The following is a 25,229-nucleotide window of genomic DNA, read 5'->3' on the forward strand; positions in this document are numbered from 1 at the left end:
TTCAACCTGATAAATTCTGTTTTCTTCTTTCATTAAATTGACTTCTGACTTGATTATTTGTAATCCTGTATTTAATTGAGTGAATTTTTCCTGTATTAATTCTTATATTCATTTTAAAGAGTAATGCTGTTCTTCTGATGCTGGATTTTCTATTTCTCGTATCGTATCGAAATAATCCTGTATTCCTAAAGTTTATCATGTTCTTGTTCCACCCGATGGAATTCTGATAGAGTAGCTTTGTCCAATACTTTGGGATTGATGCTGCGAGGCCTCCCAAGCCCCTTCCTTTGCGTATGACCGCTTTGTTGTGGCGAACGGGATAACGGTCCCGGAAATTAACAATAATATATTATCAACTGCAAGGGTAATCTAGTTATGACCATCCATTTTCATAGTAACGCCATATTCAACTTATGAGTTTACAAATCCAACAACGGTATCGATACTCAAGAAAACGTCAACGACCGAAACACACCTTTTTACACGCTATGGCCAAAGCCTGAATTTAAAAGTTCGATAAGTTTGAACTGAATAAAAAGGGTAAAGTTTTATCGATTTGACATACGAAACAAATTTTGAATGTTTAGATCGAGGACATTGACCGTCTTTCATACTTAAAAAACCCATAGATTTAACCAGAAACGAAAGTGAAGATAGATTCGTGGGTTTTACCAAATACGTTAGATAGACGTGACCCAGACAGCGTGTGGCAATTGACCCAGCCTTTACATAAAGAATAAAATAAAATAAAAATTACAGTACGAGTCCTTCGACCATATAAATAGGATAATATATGACTTATTTAGTTAAATGTATGATATATAAAATAAAGAAATGAGATCGCACAAGTTTGATAACACAACATATACCGTATACGTAACCTGTTTCTCGGTTAAAAATATGAGCGATGGAAGTTTTAGTACGAACACGCACCGAGTCGCGTGACACGCCGCGTGCAATGACGTTACAATCGACTATGACACGTGAGATAGAACGAGTTTGCGCGTGACACATTCAGTTAGAACTCCGCGAGAGGCGCTGCCGCCGGCATGCTGGATGCTCACCGCTGACATGAAAATGGACGCTGTCTGGGACGAACGGCGAATGAAGATTGAGAGGTGAGTCTACAAAATATTATTATTATTACTTTTATTATTTTTTTTAAACTTCTCTTACGCTCCCCTCGATATAAACGTCCATCCCCGAATTAACGCTATTTCGCGCATCGTCGATTAAATTAACGATTTCTCTTATAAATTACGATTTACAACCCTTTTATTTTTGTTAACACCTCCGCACATGACGTAAACACATGCACATTCGGAGACGGTTGCCAGTTTGTTGCCATGTTTTTTGCTCGAAATATACTAATGTAAATCACGGAGATTCAAATTATTCAACCAATCGATTTGCCCCTGTAATTACTTTTTAAAAATTCAAAAAATTTTTATTATATTTTCTGGGGAGAGAAAAACGAGGGGGGTGTTTAAGTAATTTAAGGTTAAAATATTTTTCGAAAATAAATATGTTTAATGCTCCGTGATTAATCACATTTAACGTTTGCAATAATATATATATATATAAAAGAATTAAATTAAATTAAATCGAGGCGTAATCTTATTTTTTATTCGTTTAATAAATTATTTTTTCTTAAATTTCGAGTGTAAAAATACATTAAAACGTCGTATTTTTAATCTTCGAGCGCGGCGCGTGTTTCGTAAATACTTATCACGTGCACTTAGAGCGTGCCTGTGACGTGTTTCCTGTTTGTTCGGATTCGACTTCCACGTGTGAGAGATTATTTCCGGCCGTAAGTGATTGCGTTACCGTCGATAAAAGCAGGCGGGAATGAAATAATACGTGGTTATTAAGGTAAAAATGTGCCCGTTTTGCTAATTGTCGGGATCGAGACTTGTTTTTATTATGTTTTTTTTTTTAAAATATCTGTGTAAACGAAAACGAGGTCAAGAAACGCTAGAACGAAACAGGAGCAGAGCGACGTCATCGAGTACGAAAGCGAGGCCAGTATACCGGAAGTGGAAGCGTATCGATGGTAGATGGGGCGTTGACACAATAACGATTGATCAAAAGTTATTCACCTTAGCACGGTCGGGGAAGAATCGGCCCGCTTGCGTATTGCCGGCATCTGTGTTACGGTGTCAGTGGTCCAAAATCCCCGGTGCAGCACGTGATCGTCTAACGTGGTTGTTTGGCACGCGCTGACTCGGCCGCGGCCCAATGGAGACGTTGACAGTTGGGTTGAGTGACGATGTAGGTCTGCCGGTCGCGGACCTTGATGCCGACGACCTCCACCGTGGCAGACGAACGGTTAAAATACCGATAATCTATGCCACTCCTCGAGTTTTTGCCCACGACAATCGGCTCGAAATGACACGTGCACTGATCTTGTTTCCATGTGTTTTGTATGCACGCCCGCTGCTCTCCTTAACGCTTTTTAATCTGCTCACGAACCCGAACAGTTTTCTAATCGATATCATCTTTACTCGGATTATTCTTCTCGCAAATTAACAATGAATTCCTCAGATCTTCTCTACGTAATTTATGGTACTGCCTTCGACTTAACGTTATTTTTTTTCACGTGTCCGAACGTTCCGTGTTTCGATTTAGCAACTTTTACGACTCGGAATGTATCGTTTTGTATGCTTTGGCATCACTTCAACACGTATTACATCTCGGAATTCCTTGCTTTTTCATTTATTCCCTCTGCTTTATTGGCCGCGGTGTTCGTAGTAGAATTCTTTTTTATGTACAGGAATGTTTAATTGTAGCATCTTCTATATCTTGAAATAGATTTTATTGTCTTCGAAGGCACTCTAGAACAAGTAATCTATCATTTCCATCATGGTCAATAAATTATGTTTGGCATTTTTAACACAAATATCTTTTGATTTGTCTGAAAGTACGCGTACTGAAAAGAATTCCAGGAAACTATCGAACATTAAAAAGTCAAAGTTATTTAAATCCTGTGTTATTCATACAAGAAATGACTAAACTAGGCATGTTGATGTTAAAGACGTGGGCCTAGTTGACAAATATTCATTCTATTTAAAGTCGATTCGTTTGGAAGTTTATCAAACGCTCACTCAATCACGAAACAAACGTCCCGTTTCATTGAAAGGAGAAACAGTTTTTTAAGCTTAGATATATATATATATATAAGAATAGTGTTTACATCATTACGCCAACAAGCCAGGTAACTAGAACAGGAATAACAATAAGTAGGCTAATCTTCTGTATGGTTTCTTCGTCAAAATCGTGTGGAATATCTTTTAACACCACTCCGATTTGTCGCTATTAAGTCCGTTATTTTGTATTTAGAAATTTATTCTGCCTTCTGACGATCAACATCAGAAATTAGTTTTGCAGGTGTGGTTCTTCTTTATAACCCTCTGGCACTCGATTAATATCCCAAAGGCTCATCTGTCCCTAATTTATCTAGATCGGCCTTGATTTTTTTTTCTTTCTCTCTCTCTCTCTCTTCTCTTCTCTTGTTCAACCTGACTGACGTGATATTTTGCACGAACTCGCTCTCTTTACCCTTCTAGATATTTAATGGAACGACCGTCAGCTTGCATTAGATCATTTATTTAGCGTTGATCTTCGTTTTTAGTTAAGTAAACAACAACATAGTTCTGTAGTTTTTTCGTTTTATTATTATTTTTTCGTCAAAGAACGTTAAAAACACGTCCTTGATGGATTTTTAATCAGAGTTATACGCAAATAACTTACATAATCGCTGTTTTATAATAACTTCTCTTAAAAAATAGAAAATCAATTTTTAAATGTAATGGATGACACGAGTACTGCGCATTATCGAACGTATGTTACTCGAGCAGACAATCAGTACAGTGTTAATTATTAGAACAACACTCCAAGTCGTAATTAAAATTGTTATTTACGCTATTTTTAGTTAGGAATATTTACTTAAACGTAAAATAAGAGTGGTAAATTATAACACCAAACTTATGATAATAAAGGTGCCAAACTGATGGATTCGAATCTGAGAAATTTCTTAAGGATACGGATTCGAGTCTGCATTGCAAACAAAGAAATTTTTATGGGTGGTTCCATTCTAATATCTCGGGCCACGTCCTTCACTTCGTAGTTCCCTAACGTGGACTTGCGAGGACATGCAAATGGTCCTCTTACATGCAGGAGGAAGAAGCTAAAAACAAAAATTACAAATTTAAAAATTCATCTATGTTTTTATATCCCGGTACTACATTAATTTAATTTTCACTATAAAAATTTTAACGATATTAAATTTAAAAAAGAAAAAGAAAACGTTATTGTATAAGTGTTGGCTCCTCCTCTTTCATTGAAGAATCATATCCGGATCAGAATGGTGCAAAATACCATAAAAATGGCGATTTTTAAAAAGGGGACGTTCTCGTTAATATTTCTACTATGACATAGAATGACATCATTTCCGCCGTAATTTCTGACCCAGAACTAGCTCGATGATCTGGAATGGGATTAGCAGGTTAGAGAGTTGTGGACCCGGATTGATCCCGATTTCCCCGAAGAACGAGTACGTTCGACCTTGGATGGTCCATGCAAAACAGTCAAGGATCAGACGTTGAATGACCCGTTTTGCATTTTGATTTTAGACGTTGTAAAACGGTTTTCGGCCGTTGCAAACAAGATCCCGATTGGCTGAAATTTCGTTTCTACCATGGTAATCGCATTGTTGATACCGTAACGGATGCAATTTTAATTTTCTTCGTGGATCTCTTTAACCATTTAGGATTAGCTCGATGGATCTTTGATTAGATTAGTAACGCTTGCCTCGCAGCAGTCTTTTTATTTTTTTTTATTACGACAGGCCCTGGTGACGTCATAAGGTAGATGGCCTGGTCGGTAGGTGAAAGAGAGAAGAGGTTATATTTACTCGCTTGGGTTTGTAGGTTTATAGGTTACAGTCGCAACCTAGTTTGGACTTCACTTTGGCAACTAAGAAAACCCGTCAGGTAATTCTGTATATATCCTGTTTGTCCACGTTCAAGTTATTCTAAACGAAAATTTGTCTATGTTAATTAAAGAATTTTCAACAACATTTCGCCAATGAGATAAGTTAAAAATGAAATGGCGTCACTTTCCTGCTTCTACTGAATGAAATACATCAAAATGTAAAGTAAAAAAATGCCTAATTTGTGTTCTTTCCGTAAAATAAAAAGACTTGCTTGTAACAATTGGATTATCATGCTCTTATATAACAATGGATGAGGAAGCCGAAGTGTTTAGTTGCTGGAGCCAAACCGAACTCTGGCTTGACGATGAGAGGTGGGTCGAAAGTGGTGTTTATCAAGTCTGGTCCAACATAAACAGTTGTAGTTTTTCGCTTATTGACTTCCTGCTTTAGTGACGTCGCGGATTATGCGTGGTTGTCATTAAATAAGGAAAGCAATATTTAGTAGCACACGTCATCGAGCACGTTCTCTAGATATTTCCGACCCATTTTTCTTTTTTTAATTGTAAAAAGATGGTTTTAATTTAGATGCCGTTAGAGAATATGTTATCTCGGCTTTATTCCTAAACAGACAAACGTATTTAGAACACGACTTCCGATAGAATTACTTATATTAATATAAAAAGATCAAATTTTCTTATAATTTTTATTCAGCACTCGAATAACGCGACCATGAAAAAGTAGTGAACGTGGAAAGAAACAACAATTGATACCCCATATCGGGACGAGGTCGCTTTATTTCTGTTTCTGTCAAGGGCACGTGCTTGGAGGCAAAAATTCCATAGGTCCTGCCGAAGGACGGCTGTCCTTATAAAATATTGCTTATTAGTTAATCCTTAAACGTTTCCGATTATGACTAAAATCTCCGACTTCGACGACGAAGGTGTGTAACGTAAAAACTTACAAATCAAACAACGTGCGAGGGTAGAGAAACGAAAATAACATCGACGTTCCCTTTTCGATTCGTTCCCCTGACTTTCACTGGGTAAACAAATTTTCTACAGATCTAACCTTGTCTGGTTGCCAGTGTTGCGGGACCTAATTCACAACGACCCAGTTTCGTCGTCTAAAACCGGAAGGACCTTGGAGTTCCGATGGTCGAACACGTGATCGAGATTATGTTTCTGAGCGCTGCGCTTGGCATTGAAGAAGCCAAGGGCATCAGACACGAGCCTCCAAGTGCTAGGGTAGGTATAGGAGAATGAATGTATCCCATTCCATAAACGATCCCACCCGTAGGTTTATAGAGCGATATCGAATTAATCAACCTTACTAATGATATTTTTTATGTGTTTCTGTACTAATACAAAGTATCTAATGCTTTAAATGTTAGCGGTTTGAAACGATTCCATTGTTTTAAGTCATTAACTAACCCATCAGGAAATTCCGATAACAGGGTAAAAATTGAATTAATTTTCTTCGTAAGACCTCAGTTAATTTATTAGATACTAATTCCTGTTAATTGATTTTATTATCTAGAAAATCTTTGATATTTTCAAGTTGTATTCCTTTATAAAGAGTGGTTACAAAGTTACACACATTCCAGAATTTACTAGGATTGTTTTAAGAGGTTATTAGGCTGAAACTATCCACGAATGAGAGCTACAATTTAGACCCGTTCAGGTGTTAAGTTGTTATAAGTACGAAAGTGATGTAATTTCTTTAATGAAAGGTTTATTTTCATCACCATTATAATTGCGATTGATTAGAGTTAGGAGTGTTAGACCGAAGAAAATTAATACGAGCGACTGGCGAGGCAAAGGTCGTTGGAGAAACCGGATTGTAAGTATTTACATGCTTTCGATATAGAGGACCGTTGGTGTCGAGCACGTGTTTGAGATGCATAACTTTCGCCTGCGGAGAAGCGAAGGACCTCCCAGCGGGTCACGTGTCTGTTGCAGTTTTGTCTGTGATGCCGCCGGGAAATCTTGTAGCTCGGCGAATCGCATCAGTACGAGTGCCAACTAGCTCTCGAGTGGCAATATGTTCCTAAGCTTGGTACATATTCCAAAACATGTTGCAGTAAGTAAGTTAGGGCGTATTATCTTGGCTTAGAAGTATAACGCAATAATTATATAATACCAAACCGGAAATTTATAGTAAAAAAGTGGGGCAAAGTCCGTCTTTTAATTTAGAGCCCCACCAAAGCTTTCTGAATTTAGAAGTTGACCTTTATTATGCTCGGAAATAACCGTAGCTCGGTCGTATGTGCGCAGTTTCTGAGGTGAACGTTACATAATGAAAGTTTATATATAAATAACAGTGTATACTTAGTTTATCAACAGATTTGTTTTTTGTTTGTGGTTTAACTTGCCAAATTATTGACCAAACGCATTGTTCTTTCCTTAGGAGTTTAAACTTTGCCACAATTCCGCATGAAGAAGACGATTTCGGATATTCCAGGAAAAAAACCACAAGAGTAAGTTTTTACAACTTTTATTTACTAACATTAGAATAAATTTCTGAAAGTTAAGACAGGTTTTAAAGGATTGAAACTAAAATTTTGAGTGTCTTCATTCGCCGACTATTGTATTGGCTTAGCAATACAATAGTCGGCGTATCAAAATCATGTGTAGTTCATCAATCATATATAATATACAGTAGTTTAGAATCAATCATGTATAATATATGCCATGTTTTCTCTGCAAACAATTTCTTGAATAAATTAGTGCAGTGTAAGCTTATTTACAAAATTTTATGTATGAGGCATATTGTTTTATTGAAAATATTCATTGTGATGTAATTAAGATTTATAGCTAGATATAAATTGGAATTTTTATTTTAAAAATCATTTCTAATGTCATTTTTAAATGAAAAATTGTTCGTAATTTTCTTTTATTTTTAAATCACGTGGTCGACACCACACCACTTTCAGTTATTTAATATCAATGCTGCCGTTTGTATAATTAACGTTTGTGAATGTTTATTACGAATTATTTCGCATTTTTAATATATTGTATATTTAAAATATATATTATTTGAATCTATGGATTATAAACCCTTATTGTAAAATAGTAAAATACTGTATACACAAATACGTTAATTTATTGTTTGTTTCTTTAAATTACTCAAAATTTTATTAAAATATTTAAGGAAATTTCGTTAAATTCTCTAGTAAAAACCAATAACGAGGTAAAGTAACAATAGATAGGAAATTCCGCTGTTTTTTTTTTTTTTAATTGTATAAGGTTTGCCAGTTGTTTAAACATATGTTTAGTATGACGCATAAGTTCCAAGTTAAAAGAGCAAACAGGATTTATCCTTCAGAATCAGAAAAAAATTTTTACTCTTTGATTTAAAAAAGCGAGAGAAAAAAAAATTCCTTCAGATACTTATCCTTGATGGGACATTGACGTGTCAACAACCTCTTCACCCTATCGAGATTCGTGTCTTTAATACCGTTGAGACGAAGCTGGGCCTCAAAATTAAATCCAATTTTCTTACATTCTAGCCCGAATTTTTAAAGATTTATTTTCAGAGTTTTTTTTTTTATTTTTTTCCTGAAGAAAATTATTCTGTAAAATACATTCGATAAAAACGTAGAGATTTTATTCGTACAACCGAATGCTCTTTCCTGTTTTGGCGTTAATTTAAACGTCTTTATTTTGCATGCCATTTTACTTAATTTCGTATTGTTTCCGAAATTTTTCCGAAGAAAATCTTTTGATTGATTTCGTCAGTAACTGCACCTGGTATAGTGCGTCACGAATATGCTATTCGAAGGCCGTAGTGCGGTTCTTATCTAATGTCGGTCGGATGACGTCCTTGCCTCTTACTTTACCCACACCACGCAATGTTTATTATATTCTCGCTTGAAAGATTTCCAGGAACGTTTTGCAATTTTTCTAATTTCTTATTCTCTTCCGGAAGTTTCGAATCTTTTTAACGTTTCCTGCAATCCGGTACGTTCTATTTTCCATCTTCTAGATAGAAAGGGGAGGAAAAAAGGAAGAGGAAAAAAAAAACTGGGCAGTTTCACTTCCGGATGAATGCCGATTGTTTGCCACCTGTTTGGCCACTTGCACTCGTGATATCGAATTCCTTATCGTTATTGTCATGCTATTTTCATGCCCGAAAATTGGTTTCTTTGATAACATACCACTGGCATCAATATTAATTAGACTGTGCCATTTACGCAGAGCATTCTCCATCTTCGCATATTCACGATTTTATTGCAATGTCTCGTTAAAAGTCAATTATAATTAAATGATTATTTCTTATACAGAATTTCACGTCGATTTTATACCGGGAAAAAGTATTATTACAAGAATTTTCATAAATATCGTGAAGTATTGCCGTAAACATTATTCTGGGAATATGCTAGATCTTAATAATTTGTATTGTTTTCCTGTTACAGCTACTGTACAATAGTAGCAAGGAGAGTAGAATTATTACAAAATTCTAATACAGTATTTATGATTATACGTTGAATTCTTTTTAACTTAAGAACGTGTTGCAAGAAATTTAATCTTCTAATCAATACCTCAGCAGCAGCAAAGGGTATTATTAATAATAATACGTTTGGTGCAGTCCCTCAAAAATGCCACGACTTAATTTCTTAGTATAACAATATCCACTTATTTCTACATCACTTTTACGATAGAGGAATAAGTAAACACTCGATTCCTTAGGTAATTTGTATGTAAAAATAAGAAAAACTTGTGTAAGAAATAACAGGTTTTCGTGCCTTCCGCACGAAATTGTGTATTTCCTTAGGAGATTAGAACGACAGAATAATTATTAAAAAGTACAGAAAAAGTGGTATTATCTATAGTCGTCGTCTACTACAATTAATGTGTACTATAAGCCATAGATACCAGTATCTAGCGTAACTTCCATTTAAGAGTATGGCGCCGATTTACCGATAATAATCTAGATTCCAGGAAGAGGCGACGTTATAGGAGCGATAACAGTTCATTTCGGGCTGATTATTTTCGCATATCCTTCGGTAAACAGTTGCCTTTCCGTTGGAAGTTGCATGTTGCAAATCGAATCCAGAAGGAAGAATTATTTGTAAATTTCCCGCAGATTTTTTTTTCTCCTCGTGTAAAACGATTTCTCAGTCTATGCCAAGGACGTTCGGCACCAAAAATAACGCGCGTGCCGTTTCTAGGAGCACTTCCTGACTGATGCAATCCTTTCCCATCATGCAATCGACCCTGAGCACTGGAATCGTCCTCATCTATCTCTGGCTATCTGCTTTTCTTCCAAGGACGTAGTTTTGGCACGTGACGGACGTCCTTGATCGAATGGCGTGCGTGAGGCCGAAAAATCGCACAATCATTTTTATCTGGTTTTTAGTTATTTCCAACGGTTTTTCTACGGAAGAAACAATGAAATCCCATACGAATAATATATACTCAATGGCGGAAAATAAGCAAATTCATCTCTCTCTATTCAATATTAACAACAGGAGGACTTCACCACCTTTCGATCGATAGCGTTACGTACGCGTAGAGAGTTTTCACGTTGCAACGCTCGATTTCTTAAAAAAAATACTTAATTTTTTAAATCAGAAGAGAGAATTTAATGAAATTTTAATCGAGTAGGACAATTTCCAAGCGAACAATTGATATTTTCGCGGAAAAAATGCGATTAAAACACTACCCATAAAATTGGATTGGCGAATAATTGCGTACATTTCATAATTATTTGCACGTAAAGTATACTTTAATAATTAATTTCGACACGTTTACGGATTGCTTTGTTATGTAATGAACCGTATAAAAATTTACGAGGAATTAATTCGAAGATGGTTAATCGCTTTCTGTTCTTCGAATTGACGACACTCGAATTCCCTATTCAAGGTTACAAATGAGCTCCTGTAAGATCCAATGTTGGCTCGATCTTTTAAGAATTTAGTGGGCTAATTTCCGGTCTTATCCTTCTATTTTATTGATGCCAAGTAAAGGATTAATGACTAATTAATTGCCGGATAAATTAAGGAAATTCGGCAAATATAAAAATTAGAAAAAATTAAAAAATATCCTCCCATTTATGAATTAATTACTTAAACAAATTAGAAATTTTTTTCAGGATCTGTATGGAATAATTAATTATAAGGATAGATCAGAAACATGAGCGTTATAGGAATTGGAATTTTCTACCTAATGGGTTGAATCGTGTAAATTATTAGGATAAATTAGGGAAATTTAAAATATGTCGTGTGGGGAATGATGCGTAATTAAGATGAATAGGGAAAAATGGAAGAATTTTTTTAAAATATTGTTATACGGGGAATACAGTTCGATTAATTTGGGGAAATTACGGTAAATACTGTAGTTAGATCCAGTGTATACAGAGGCAGATTACCCAATAGGGCCTCGTCGTCTCGAGAGGCCTCAAAGATTACACGAGGGAAAAGATAATATGCCTGAAAAAATGTAGTGAACATTTAAAACGTGTATATTATCTTTTTAATATATAAAAAAAACACTTTATACAGGGCCTTATAAGAAAATCGTGCGTAGGCCCTCACGCTACTGACTGAGATTCTACTACATTCTGATATGCGTCACGTTTTATATACGTCAATTAAGGCACAGGTGGAGACGTAACGTGAAGCTACGATTATCGATCTGTTTAAGTTTAGTCGCTACTGGCAACTATCGAGAAGCGAGCGTAACATCGATTTTAAAGATCTCCCATTTCCGTGACGTCGAAACTATTTGGCGAATCGTGCTCGATGAGTAAATCCCAGTACTGGACCGGCGTGACTAAATACTACATCTCACCTTGACCTATATATAAATATATATACACTAAACTTCGACCATTCCGATTGGGAATAGCGCAACTGTAAACCTCTGGTTAGCAGTTTCTGGCGTTAAATCGAGAAAACTTACGTTAACTCGGTTTATCGTGTTAAAGACCAGGAACCGTTAAATGGGTACTTAGATAAATAACTAGTTTGAAACTGTTCTGGTGTGCTTTGGAGTGGGAGGAAACGTTGTTTTCAGTCGACGTGCGCGAACGGAGTGACCCTGACCCAAATCGACAGATGGAAGAGATAAAACAAAGTCTGGATTTCTATGAGAATTATGAAAACGTTTCTCTGTTTTTTTACGTTTATTAAATTGCGGTTTAATCAAGAAAATTTGGTAAATTTTCACCGTAAATCTCCTTGTTATATTTTAATCAGAGAAACGCTTGCAAATGATCGAATTTAGCATAGAAAAGATTTGTCACACGTCGTCCTTCAACGTCCTGACAAAACAATAGCAAGTGTCATGGACAGGTGCCGTTATTGGGACGAAAATGAACAAGTGGGACGAACGTTTCATTAACGTAGATGCAATACTAATTACGTAACGGGGTTAAATCACGTGCGACGGGATACCAGTTATGATTAATTCGTTACCTCGTATATAAAAGTAGAAGGTAGAAAAGTCAATGAATTAGTATCTACGCAACCGGTGAGGTACACGTGATCGGTCGATGAGCATCATGTGACTCGACGCCCTTCTATCGACCTTGGAAACAGGGAAGAGGCGGCGAGGTGACCCGGGAGGACGTGGCGTGATATCGTATCCCCGTCGACCTCGAACGATTGCCACGTCATTTCGACTCGGAATTTATATTAGGGACGAAAGGGTTTGGTACTTAATCGAGTACCACGCGACTCGATCGAGTTCGAAGACTTGGAAGTGGAGTAATGGACAGTAATGGTTTCGATTATGGAAAAATACTAAGCACACGAGAAAGAAAAGTGTCCTCGTATTATTTATCGACGAGAAAATTCTGTGAAAAACAAGCAAAATAAACCAGACAAACGTTGCTTCATACCCAGCGAGAGACAAGCAAGGTCGAACGTGCGGAGTCGTGCCAGGTGCAGTCGGAACGATCCGCGCGTTTTCGTCACCATCGACGCATTTACACGCGCATCTACCTGGCAATTTCGGCAATTTTACAAGCCTCGAACCGGCGCCATAGATTTTTTTTTCCACCCACGGAAAGGCTTTACCACAAACGTGACTTTCTCACGCGCATTTCGTAATCCCACAGGCTGGCATATTGTTGTAAATATGATTGGGCTATCAAAACGAGAGACCGTAGCCTGGCAACAGCCTCTCGTGTGTACTCAAAATAAGTCCTTTGCTTATATTCTACGTTTCGGTACTTCTTTTCATAAACATGTTTGTTTATCCTTCTCGCTCGTATGTGGCAATCCCTGTCGGTTAACGCGATTGACAAATCGATTTACGTCGAGCCAATGCAATAATTGATGTTCGTTCCACTTCTAATTGCGTGTCGGAGAAAGGAAGCGGATGACAAAGTAACCCCTTCCACCTTTTACCTTTCGCGCAGTTGTATATGCAGAATTGCGGGGTATCGATCGAATTTTGTGGCACGTGAATGAGAAGTGGAGGCGCGACCCGGCCGTGGTATAACGTCACGTGCGCAGTTCGGGAAGGAGAGTGTGGGGGGAGGGAGGGAGGGTGGAACAGGCCGCTCGAGAGACTCCCCGCATCAAGGTCAATTGCAATGACTTCCTCGTCTGCCGCTAGAGCGCGCAGGGTCAGCGTCTACGTTCGTGGAGTTTACTCAACTCTGTTGCTGCCGACTATAGGGTGAGTAGCTGCTCTGTGCCCATTTTTTTTATCCATCGTTTTCGCATTTTTACATGCAGAATTTACCGTAATCCCGGGAAGATTTTCTCCTCCTCTTTGTAATTTTGGTCACTGGTTGCCCTCAAAAAAGAAAAAATATATATATGTATATATATTGGCGAGGAGTTATATCGTCTGAAATAAGTAACTGCGACCTGTTTCCGGTGTAGAGCCTTCTACCATATGTACTCGAAAAGTAGGTTTCTATCGGGAGAATTTATCGAAAATTTTGATATTTCGATGCTCCTCCGGTTTTAAATTCCCGGTTTTCTTTCTATACGAGAAGAGAATTGTGTTCTTCTTTTGTATTTTTAAGAGAAGACGGGTTTTTTCTTTCGCTTGTGTTTTTAACTTGTTAGAAGATACTCCACGCAATTAAAATTTGGTATACAATTCAGTAGATAAAGGACTTTTTAATGCTTTCTGTGATTAAAAAATTGTACGATAACTATTCCCGCATCGATGTTAATCGGATAGAATCGAGCCTAGTGTATAGAAAACTATATACATTGGGGTGTTACACTTGTGGCAGTCGAGTGGGCACTTTTTGTTTCAAGTTCATAAGCGTTGTGTTATTACACTCCTACTTACTTCACACGTCACAAGTAGTTTCCTATATTCCTATTTAGGATGTATGTGTCTGCCTTCTTTCGTCTGGAGATCGCCGTAGATGCAGTATGCCAGCTCACGTGTTTTCTCCTGTGTGGCTGCCTGGCACTCGGCCTCCGAAGGTCGTTGTCATCCCCCGGGGCTCTAAGTACTTGTGACCCAACGGAAAGGGTTACCGACCCTCTCCGAGGTCGCATCGTATAGAAACAGAGGGTTGATGTCCTTTATTTCGATACCTTTCGGGAAATCTAAAATTCATTGGAAACAACGTCGCAGAAAAACATCTAGACGTCATTTAGACTTTGTTGCGTCATACGTTGGCATTTTACAGAGGGAGATGACGTCAATGCGCGCGTCAAGTCTGATAAATTACGTAAAAACAAATTTTCGTTTTAAACTTTCTATTAAAAGTTTTGTCTGGAGATACGAGAAATCCAGTTGAAAAATTATGAAAGTGGGAAAACAAAACAAGAAAAGTAAATGATTTTTGTTTTTTTTTATTCTGTTTATTTTGTCGGCGGAGATCGAATTACAGTAATCTAAATTCTAAAATTTTAAATTTCTCTTGTTATTTATAATAATTAATAAGCCTTATTATATTGATTGTTTCCCCTTTATATGAAACTAATCTATTTTCCTTCTCTTTTCCTGCGCTATAAATATTATATATATATAGAAAATTTATAGTCGTAGCTTATTTATTATTAAACGTATTTTTAATTTAAAATGTATCTTTTATTTTTATACAATTTATTTTTAAAATTTATTTATAATACTTAAATGATTGTGGATTTTAAAATAACCCGTGTAAGACGAGAACTTATGTGCAAGAACTTCTAAATTCTGCCGTCTTTCGGGTAACTACAAGCTATTGTTTTCTCTGGTGTTACATTAAAAGGAATACTACTACACAATTACGGTGTGAATTACAACTGAAGTCTAATATAAACCCCGTTTTAACATTGTCTTTTACAATAAGCTAAGACATTTTGTAAGGACGTTCTATAGAATATTTGTGTAATTTGTTCGGATTTCAAGAAAAATACACGTACATTCGGACTTACGAAACTGCAATTAGGAGAAGTTTTAAGAAAAAGAAATCATTTTTCGCTCTCAAATTACTCGATTGCGCAGTGTGAAATAGTCGATTTTATCTCCCCCTCTATATAGCTATATATATATATATATGCTTTGGGAGTTGGTGATATACCAAATAAAGTTGTTTGTTTGTCGCTCCACCCTGCTCGAAACCAAGTTGTGAACGTTCACCGAATCGTCACTCCAATAAAGGAAGTGCGAGAACGTTGGCGTGAGAATCACCTAAGGTCGTCCTGGTGACTGGCACAATTCCAATTCTTGTGTCTATCGAATGGAGAAGAAAGTGTAAGGTGATATTTCTCCGGAAGCTTGCATCAACTAGATTATCATTTTTTTTTCTTTTTTGCCCAATGTCCTTGGAGCGATCTCCTGTCGTTTCCAAGGTCATGACATTTCTGTTTGTTTCGTGTCGCCTGGTATTCCGTTTGCTACTCGAAACGTAGTCTGTAATTTATGTAAAAACCTTCATTACTATCATTTATCGGATTACGTTTTATAGAAAGTTCGATCGTTGGAAGGAAACTCCGATCTTTTCAGCACGTGTATATCATATCTGTGACACGTGCTGGGTATATGTGGTCACGCGTAGTCATTTTCCTTTGGCATCCTGTTTCGACATCTTTTCCTGTCTGCTAGAAAGATAATCGTTACTTAGGAGAACAAACCCGTGTAAATTTATACGTAGATCTTATTTAATTAAATTATCGTTTAATTTAACGAATATTTTATCGAAAAATTATTAAAATTTTATAAAATTTTTTAATCTGAACGTGGGGAAAATAAGGTAGAAACCACTCGAAAAATCTCCAACAGTTTTTAATATAATTAATAAATTTTAATTAATAAAATAACTGAAACGATACAGAATTTAATGGCATATTTTATCTTGTTAATTCGTTTATTTCCTTCGAGTCTATGTGTTAAAAGAATGACGTGGAGCAACTCTGCATTCTTTTTTCATTAAAAAAAAAAAAAACCGCGAGAAAATTCCAGTATAGTGAAATGTTTAAAAATGACCCTTTATCGTTTAATTTTATTATCTGTAATATCGAAATTACACCTGTATCATCGTTACATTGTTCACTATAATAATTTAAAATTATCGTGTAATCATAAAGTTGATCTGCTTTACACATTTTGATGTTATTAACGAATAAGGAATTCGGTGCCATTCAGGCAATTCACACGTTTATCTCACTTCTAGTCGACTAGTTGTATTAACCTTCGCATCCTCGTTGGCACGTGTCCATTTATAATTAAATTAAAGGAGGAAACTTTGTCACAATTATATCAATTCTATTTTAATTAATGAGTAGTTTATAAATTCTGTATGAATATATATATATATATATTTACATTATATAATAAATTTTCTGGATGTATAATTAATTAAATATTTCTTTCGAATCGTTTTCTTAGGATCCCATGTCTCATAGAATCATAGAGAAGAGGAGGCGAGACAGAATGAATAACTGTTTGGCCGACTTGAGTCGTCTCATTCCTACTGCCTACCTGAAAAAGGTACTGCCATCTGATATCGATTTATGAAATTACTATTTATTAAATTAAAATATTTACTTTGACTAAAGAACTTCGGGGGTTTTTATTTACTTTTTAGCCAATTTTCTATAAAAATAAATGTACTAACAAGGCTTAAATTATGCCGAATGTTGAATTTAATTTAATTCAAGTCTGGTTTCAGAGTTGCCAGATTATAATAATACAGCTGTATTTACTAATAACGTGAAGTAAGAACTTAAAACATTAGAACACAGAATGTGTGTGGGTGTATGCACAATTTATATATGAATTTATATATATATTATATAAGTCCATATATATTTTTATAATTATTTTAGTTAATGCTTTAGTTTAAAGTAAAAATAGGCATCAAATATTCGTCATTTATAAAATTTTACGGCTATAATCTGGCACATTCAACTACATCGAGAAATATTTAGAATTGTTGATATAGTTGGATGTTTTATTATAGTAATAATGTTGATATAATTCGCATATCCTGTTACGTATTATTACATAACAGTATTGTTAGGTTAGAAGGTTTTACAATAGATTAATTTAATATTATTTTTTATTAATACTGATAATTTCTTTTCTCTTTAGGGTAGAGGAAGAATCGAGAAGACTGAAATCATAGAAATGGCCATAAAACATCTGAAACATTTGCAAGCGCATTCGTGCAAAGATCCGAGTAAGTGGACTATATAAATATATCAAAAATTTACGAGGTGAATGATTAAATTTGATGACAATATTGATTTGTTTAATTAGATAATTGTGAAGTCGCTAATGCTGCCGAACAAGATCGGAAACATCAATATCGCTTGGGTTTCCAAGAATGCATGTCTGAGACTGTGAGGTTCTTGGTTGAAATTGAAGGAGTATACGCTGGAGATGGACTTTGTGTGAGATTAGTGAATCATCTGCAGAAACACTTCGACAAAATCGTTGGAGGTTAGCAACATTTAATTATTTTGACAATATTAAATGCTTTTTTCTTAAAAAAAATTCAAAACATTAAAGAAGTTTTAAACATTTTTTTTTAAAGGAATGGGTTTTAATCAGCATTCGGACTTTAGTATTACTTTGACTGAAGAATCAAGGGATACTTCAATGGACATCTCTAGTTCGCCTTCTCGTGCTCCCACATTAGATTCGTATCCGCCGACGCCTGCACCTATTTTGACTCCTGTATTAGAAAGTTCCGTTTGTCATCACGAGTCTAGTGATGGTGAACCGCCAAAAATGGTACAAGAATGTGGGCGAAATGACAGTCCTCCGACAATAAGGCCATCGTCTGAAGGTGGCAGTCAACTTAGAGAAATGCTTCAAAATCCAGGCTTACCTAAAGACTTAGTGCGTAGTAATACGTCTTACACAATTCAGGACCATAAATCCGACGAAGTTTATAAATTTAAAAATAACATTAAACATCGTTTTAATGCCGATTTGAGGCATCACACTATAGATGACGATAAATCGCACTCGGATTCATATTCTCCGCAATCCAAACAGCAATCTTTATCTCAGAGAAACTTAATTAGATCAACCTACCCCGCGCACTCCACTTCTGTTTCTACTACTACAGAACTAACAGTTAAAATTCCTGAAAGGATAGAAGGTTTGCAAAATTCTCATTGGGAAAACCAAGCTGACTGCGGAAGCAGCAGTTGTGGTTCTAACCCGAGTCCTCCATCTATAGCAAGATCAAATGGCAGTTCCTCGGGATATAGTACAGGGGGTGATATCTCGTATGCCCCGAGACTGCGTTCTCAGTTACAAGGTCGTCATTCGCCTACTTATTTGCAGACTTCTCCCGAAAATGTGTCTACTAGATCGCCTAGTCCATCGACTCAAATAAGGAATGGAGTACCCATTTTTGCTCTCCATCCTAAAGGAACCTATTACATTCCTTTGACTATCGATGCATCGTTAGTGTCTGCCGCTTTCATTGGCTACGAGGACATTATACCCGTTTTACATCCAGTCAGCATTTCTGTTAACTTTTGTCGTCAGTTGAAAGTGAAGATAAACGGAATGCAACCCACTTGGGAGTACAGGCCGTTTGTACAGGACAAATACAGCGTCTACACGGATAGCAAAACGAATGTTTCTTTCGGTTGTGGCGATACAAACCACAATTGAGAACATTTTCAGATTCGGAAAAATATAATACAGAAAAATCGGCACATTTTCACATACCATTCACTGCTTTCATATTCCCAGAATCAATGGAGTTTGATGAACTTTCGTACAAATGTACTATCCCATCCTTCATGCCACTTTGGCGTTGTTTTTTTTAATCAAAACTTCCAGTGCCGCGGTTCCGGATATAGAAGATCGTATTACGGATTGTGGTTTGATTGACAATCGGAGAATTATTGTACATAGTAATGTCAGTCAGACTATATTGTTACATATACTTCTGTGAATAACTATTGTAATCTTACGCCAAAAGCAAAAAATGTCGCTAATAAAATGCCTTGTATCTATTTTACTACTGAGTAATTTCTTAAGAATTTATTCCCGCATCTAGAATATTTTTTATTGTTGAATTTGTATGTACAGAATTGTCGAAAAAGTCAGAAACAACTTCAAAATTCACTGAAATTTGTACGTGTTTTCACACTTAGAATGACGCCAGATACTTTTGGTATGCAGACATATTTTATGCAAATTTTAGTTACAATTTCTTAGTAAGTACTAGGTAGCCCTGTTTAGAGAGGAATAATGTTATCCTTGCATGTTATCACAAGAGTGAATGGCAAGAAGGGTGGGGTGCCCATAGGCAGAAAGAAATTGCAAAAGGGATTTGATAAGTCTATTTCATTACGAATGAACATTACCTAGTAATATGAAATATATAAAGTGAAATAACTGTAATATATCTTTCAAAATTATCAAATTACTTAGACCCACCAGTGGCCGAGTGGATGAAACCATTGAACACTAGCAGTTGGTCTTGGTTTCGCTCCTGACCAACGGATTGGCCATGTGGAGTTTCTCGGGTTTTTACGTTTCTAAAACCTAAATAAGTGCCATTTTCCCATAAAAGACCTCCCGGGAGGCATCACACCTTGCGATGACCCATGTTTTGCGTTGCTGTAAACAAATAAACCAAACCAATCAAATTGCTTAATATCATTATTATTTTGTATTTTCAATACAGATTATTCTATCATTTTTATTTAAAATATGAGACTTTCATTTTATAATAATTAAAAATATAAAAATTTTTAAAATAAAATATCATAACAGATGGCGCCATACACGATTTTTAATGTTTTTGCTGAGAAAGTTACGCAACGCATTGCTGGATGTTTTAAAAATAGTATGAGTATACTTTCAAAAATTTTAAGCAGACTACGCTATTCAGTTGAATTAAGGTATCATTTTATAACACTAGAGTGTATGACTAAGTATGTCTGTGTTGTGTATCATTAACTGGTAGCACTGTTTTTTTTAATTTCAAAAAATGAGATATATATATAATGCACAAAATATCTGTGGTCCACCTAGTTAAGATTTATGCGTAATTTGATCTACCAATCAGGAAGTTTGGCAACGCTGCTTTAGAAGATCGTTGTTACACACGCGAACAATTTGAATACAGTCAAAACGCTGAACAACGGCCATTGACAAAAACATCAAAATGGCCGTTGTTTGGAGGTTATTTTATATGCATGTTTAACAGTTACCTTCCAACAACGACCACCTCTAAGCGGTCGTCGTTGGAAGGTAACCGTTATTGCAAGTTCGACTGTAATAATATAATCAAAATACGCAGTTTATACGTAATAAAAAATATACTTTATGTACGCTCGAGATATTTCTATTTTCAATCTTTCCTCAAGCTAGCGGATTGTTCCTATAAGGCCCAAGACGCAATTTTGTTAAAAGCCCTTTATGTAAAAGTATTTTTTTTTTTTTAATTATTAAAAAGCCAGTTTCCCATAGAAAGCTCTCCCGAAAAGCACACCCCTTTGGCAGTTCAGCCATGCATTGCCTTCACGTATTTTACGAATTCAATATAAACAAATATTTACAAATGATAAAAAATATTTAAACAAAAAGCATAAGTTTTTATGAAATCATTTATTTATTTTCTCCTATGTTTAAACTACAGCTCCAAATTGGTGTCAGGTGTTCATCCGTTTTATTTGTTGACAACAATGGCCGAAACGTAACTTTTGCAATATTCGTTTTCGATAGAGTCATTTACATTTAAATTTCATTAAATTTACGATCCAAAGCACGTTATAAATATTTAATTTGTATATGCATTAGGTACATTAAGTATTCTTTAAAGCAGATAAACAATAAGCATATCAATATTGTATAACGAATCGATATAAATGTACGTATAGGTAATGTGGGTTAAGGTTAATTTTGTATTTAATGGAAAGAAAATATCCAATTTGTCATACATAAATCAATAATTGACCTAGTATAAGTTTATACAGGACATTGCTGACACGAATAATGCAACCAAACAAAAAAAAATAGCACATCAATTAGATCACACCAGAGAAACGGCGATAATTATTCGAGTCCATTATTTCTAATGATTTTAGTAACTTTTAATACAGTTTTTATTGAAAAGTCAAATTATCAACTATTAGGAACGACGTAAACAATGCACAAGTGAAACAATGATAAATAAATTAATTCGGAGTTACGTGTCTACTTATTTAGTAAATCAATTAAATTTAGTTTTAAGCGATGCAGTGTTTCAGACAGGTAAAAAACTTTATAAATAATCTTCTAAAATATAAATATAAAGAGTTTTTATATGTATAAATAATATATAAAAACAATCTAGTGATTAATTTTAAAATGCAGTTTTAAGATTCCCTGTAATGACCTTATATACAGAGCTACAAAAGATAGAACAGACCGAATACAGCATTCTGACGAGCCCTTTCTCTAATACGTATCAAAGAAATAATCTTGTAGTATTTAAATAACAAAACAAAGCTTTAAAAATTTGTCAAAATTTATAAAGATTTTGATTTTATGTATACTGAATTTCACTAATCCGGAAGCTTCGATGATTCAGAACTCACCCCTACCCTAAAATTAGACTTTTCTGTCAATTTATAATAATTAATAATATAAAAAAGTTTTTTATAACAAAATCTCATAAGAGATGGCGCCACACACATTTTTATTTATTATTAATAATATAAATATTATTTTAAAAATGAAATCTCATAGCAGCCGGGAATGTTACGCAACTCGTTGCTTAACGTTTTTTAAACACTTATACTAAATCAAGTTAGCAGATTTTCTAAAAATATCTGAAATTATCAACTTTTCCTCAGCGTTAAAAAAATGCCCAACAGCACATCAAATTATTCTTAAATCGGATAATTATTGTCAAATTGGTAACGTGAAACTGTGGTATCACTAGTGCCTCATATTGTTTACGTTTGCCACAGTTTGCTTGTTGTGGCTGATGCTGCTTTACAGGCGCATTTATTATCATATTACCATTTTTTGCATTAGTAGAGTCCTTCCTGAAGGCATTTCTCCATTGCAGATAGCCCACGAGCCGTATACAAACAAACAAACTTTTACATTAGCTCAGAAAATCCGCTACTCCGGCACCTGACTGGTTCCAAGCTTGCCGGATTAGTGAGATTCAAGCTATACTACGTATGTGTACTATACTACACACACATATATGTTGTTTCCTAATCAGTAATTTGCTGACATTATAGTAATTAAATCAAATTATTTATTCAATTATAAATTCTTGAATTTAAAATAAGACAATATGAATTTTTAAATAATTTCATCTATAATAGAAGCTTATTTATAATAAATATCAAATTTGAATTTAAAACTTTACTCATAAATCATTCACAATTATTCTTTAAAAATTCATAATAACTGTACAGAAGGCATTTATTCACTATTTTCATTGCATTCCAATATAATTTACTTATTAAAATTTTATTTAATTATTTAATTAAGAACTATACTAATTAAAAGAATAATTTTAGAAATGGACTATTGTTATTAAGAACAGAAACTGTAAAAGGTGAAATGGGGCCGGAGGTTAATCACAAATATCGAGTCTTATGATTCTTTGAAAGCCATAAAAATGTATAAAATAGAGCGAAGAAAACAAACGAAGATAAACTTTTCACCAGTTGTTAAAATAAACTTTAATATAATGGCGCCATATAATACTTTCACGCAATAGCCTCATCTGAGGAGGCACAGAAGCTCCCATAGTTTGTAAATAAATAAATATGTAGAGGGAAATTTTTTAAGTATTACAAACACACTTATATACACGTATATATAATATCTAAGAGTTTATTTTTTATTTTATTTATTTTATTAATATGTAAATTTAGGCTTACTCTTCATTCACTGCTCCAGTGGCTACATCCACGTTGGTATAGTGTGGTGAAACGGGCCCCACTAAATCGATTCTAGTTACACTATTGCCTACATATCAGTTTTTTTACATAAAATCGTGATACGAAGAAGGTTCTAACATTTACTTTACATTAAAAAATGTAAATATTGGGGCTTTCTGAATAAATGTGTCAGCCAATGTCCTTGTTGACTCCCTTTATCAGGACTTGATTATCTTATAATAATATGCTTAAAAAATTTTTAAAAAATCGAAATTCTTAATATGAATCTATGTAACCATAGAAAGAGATAATCATAAATAAAAATTCTTTATAAAATTCAGATTTTATACAGTGTAGTGTTTCGTTGTTGATGACGAGAACGTTTTACATAGTCGCCATCTTGTGGTGTAGCAAGTAACTAAATTTAAACATTTTAGAGATTAAGGTTAAAAGAAGGAGAAAATCGAAATTTTTTGATACAGATTGGAGAAAAAAAATGTATCTGTATTTATACAAATATTTTAAAATGTTCAGTAAAAAATGATTGTGAATAATTTATAAAAATATCAAGTAATTATAAATCTCTACGAGAGTTTAATTAACGTCTTATAAAAGTTGATACAGTATTAAATTATTAATAGAAATTAAAATTTTATATTTTGAATAGAAATTTATAAAATTAACCAAAGATAAATGCAAATATTTTTGTATTAATAACTGGATAAACACATCTGTGTTTTGAGTAATTTGTGAAGAAGTTTTCAATATGAATGTTGTTTTGTTTTCCTCTAAGAGTTTTATTTGTATTTAAAGAGAAAACTATATATTTAATTTATATTAAGTATGATCCAATCACTCTCGGATGCCAGGGATCAAGCCCTCCGACAAGCCCCCCAGAAAATTTTTCCGAATTTTTCGAGTTTCGTCCCTTACCATCCGGTTGCTCCATTGTAGTCTTAGAGAAACCCATAAGTAGCCCATAGGCAAGGTAATGGTAAGCTCGGCAACTTCTATAGAGGAAGATTGTTTTGATTTTCATGGTCATCTAATGAATGTAGCTATGAATTATCTTTTGCGCGGGCTCAATGTTACCCACAATTGTGTCAGCACATGGCTAAAGACTATACTGAAGGCATACCGAAAATAATAACTTTTGGATGAAACGTTATTATTCTCTTTTTTTGTTCTTTGGACTTCTGTTTGTGTAATGTTTTTTTTTTTTTTTTTTTTGGTACAATTAAACCATGTTTTCGTCCTGAAAATTATATGTGTGGTTAAAATACGAACGTCATACAGTATTCGAAGTGACAATACGAATGTTTGAGATAACAGAAAAAAGAAAACCGAATTACAGTTCATTTAAGAACTGCAGCAATTCTTAAAATAAATTTTTTCCCAGATTTATCTGGGCTTAAATTTTCCATAATACATTGTGCGAAAGTGCGAAAATTCCATCCATCACACCACAACGACATTTTCCGTTAAATTTAATAATTAGAATTAAAATAATTTAATTTAGAATATCTGCACGGTAAGCAGGAGTTGCGAGTTCGAATTCCTGCTCGATCTTCCAGAATATTCTAAATTAAATTAATTTAATACTAATTATTAAATTTAACAAGAGATGGTGGCTTAACCCCCTTACATTTAGACAAATTATTTAATGGTTAATTAGCCTTAAATAGCCCGATACAGAAATTCGTTTCATATATGTTAGGTGTCTTTAATTTTTTTTTTTTTAGCCTAAAATTTGCAGTGAAAAAATACTTTTACAATTTTTAAATAATATTTATTTACTTTATCTCTAATTATTAACATAATTAAATTTATTTATTCCAAATTTTTTTCATATTGTCATATCCTTATTACCGTGTTTTGATAAATTATTACAAATGAATTTAAACGTATAATAATACCACTACAACTAATAGTAAATTATAGGACATCCGGATGACCAAACGATTAAGGTGACAGCCTTCTGGTCTGGGGACCCGGGCTCGAATTCAGGAATTTTTCAGGGGTGATCAT

The 25,229-nt window shown here is 34.6% G+C and overlaps 1 protein-coding gene across 5 annotated transcripts; it reads left to right on the plus strand.

The window, feature by feature from the left end:
* Positions 1–977: 977 nt before the first annotated feature.
* Positions 978–19,324, plus strand: LOC136984717 (transcription factor cwo-like). Of its 5 annotated transcripts, none has more exons than XM_067281816.1 (6): positions 978–1,118; positions 7,340–7,409; positions 16,726–16,827; positions 17,431–17,518; positions 17,599–17,781; positions 17,876–19,324. In XM_067281816.1, the coding sequence occupies exons 1-6, from the start codon at positions 1,057–1,059 to the stop codon at positions 18,970–18,972; spliced, it is 1,602 nt and encodes a 533-aa protein (XP_067137917.1). In that variant the 5' UTR covers positions 978–1,056; the 3' UTR covers positions 18,973–19,324. The 5 variants fall into 5 exon arrangements, with proteins under 5 accessions (XP_067137917.1, XP_067137919.1, XP_067137918.1 ...); XM_067281818.1 differs by lacking the exon at positions 978–1,118 and adding an exon at positions 6,159–6,177; XM_067281817.1 differs by lacking the exon at positions 978–1,118 and adding an exon at positions 6,608–7,012.
* The last annotated feature ends 5,905 nt before the right edge of the window (positions 19,325–25,229 follow it).

This window comes from Centruroides vittatus, unplaced genomic scaffold, assembly GCF_030686945.1.
Source record: "Centruroides vittatus isolate TY-2023 unplaced genomic scaffold, ASM3068694v2 contig_926, whole genome shotgun sequence".
Lineage (NCBI taxonomy): Eukaryota > Metazoa > Arthropoda > Arachnida > Scorpiones > Buthidae > Centruroides > Centruroides vittatus.

What these genes read in the sequence shown, in the direction of transcription:
- LOC136984717 (XM_067281816.1), top strand. Translation starts at nt 1,057, where the DNA reads ATGCTCACCGCTGACATGAAAATGGACGCTGTCTGGGACGAACGGCGA. An exon ending in CGGCGAATGAAGATTGAGAG is followed by an intron (nt 1,119 to 7,339) that starts GTGAGTCTACAA and finishes TTCTTTCCTTAG; the next exon opens with GAGTTTAAACTTTGCCACAA. An exon ending in GCATTCGTGCAAAGATCCGA is followed by an intron (nt 17,519 to 17,598) that starts GTAAGTGGACTA and finishes TTGTTTAATTAG; the next exon opens with ATAATTGTGAAGTCGCTAAT.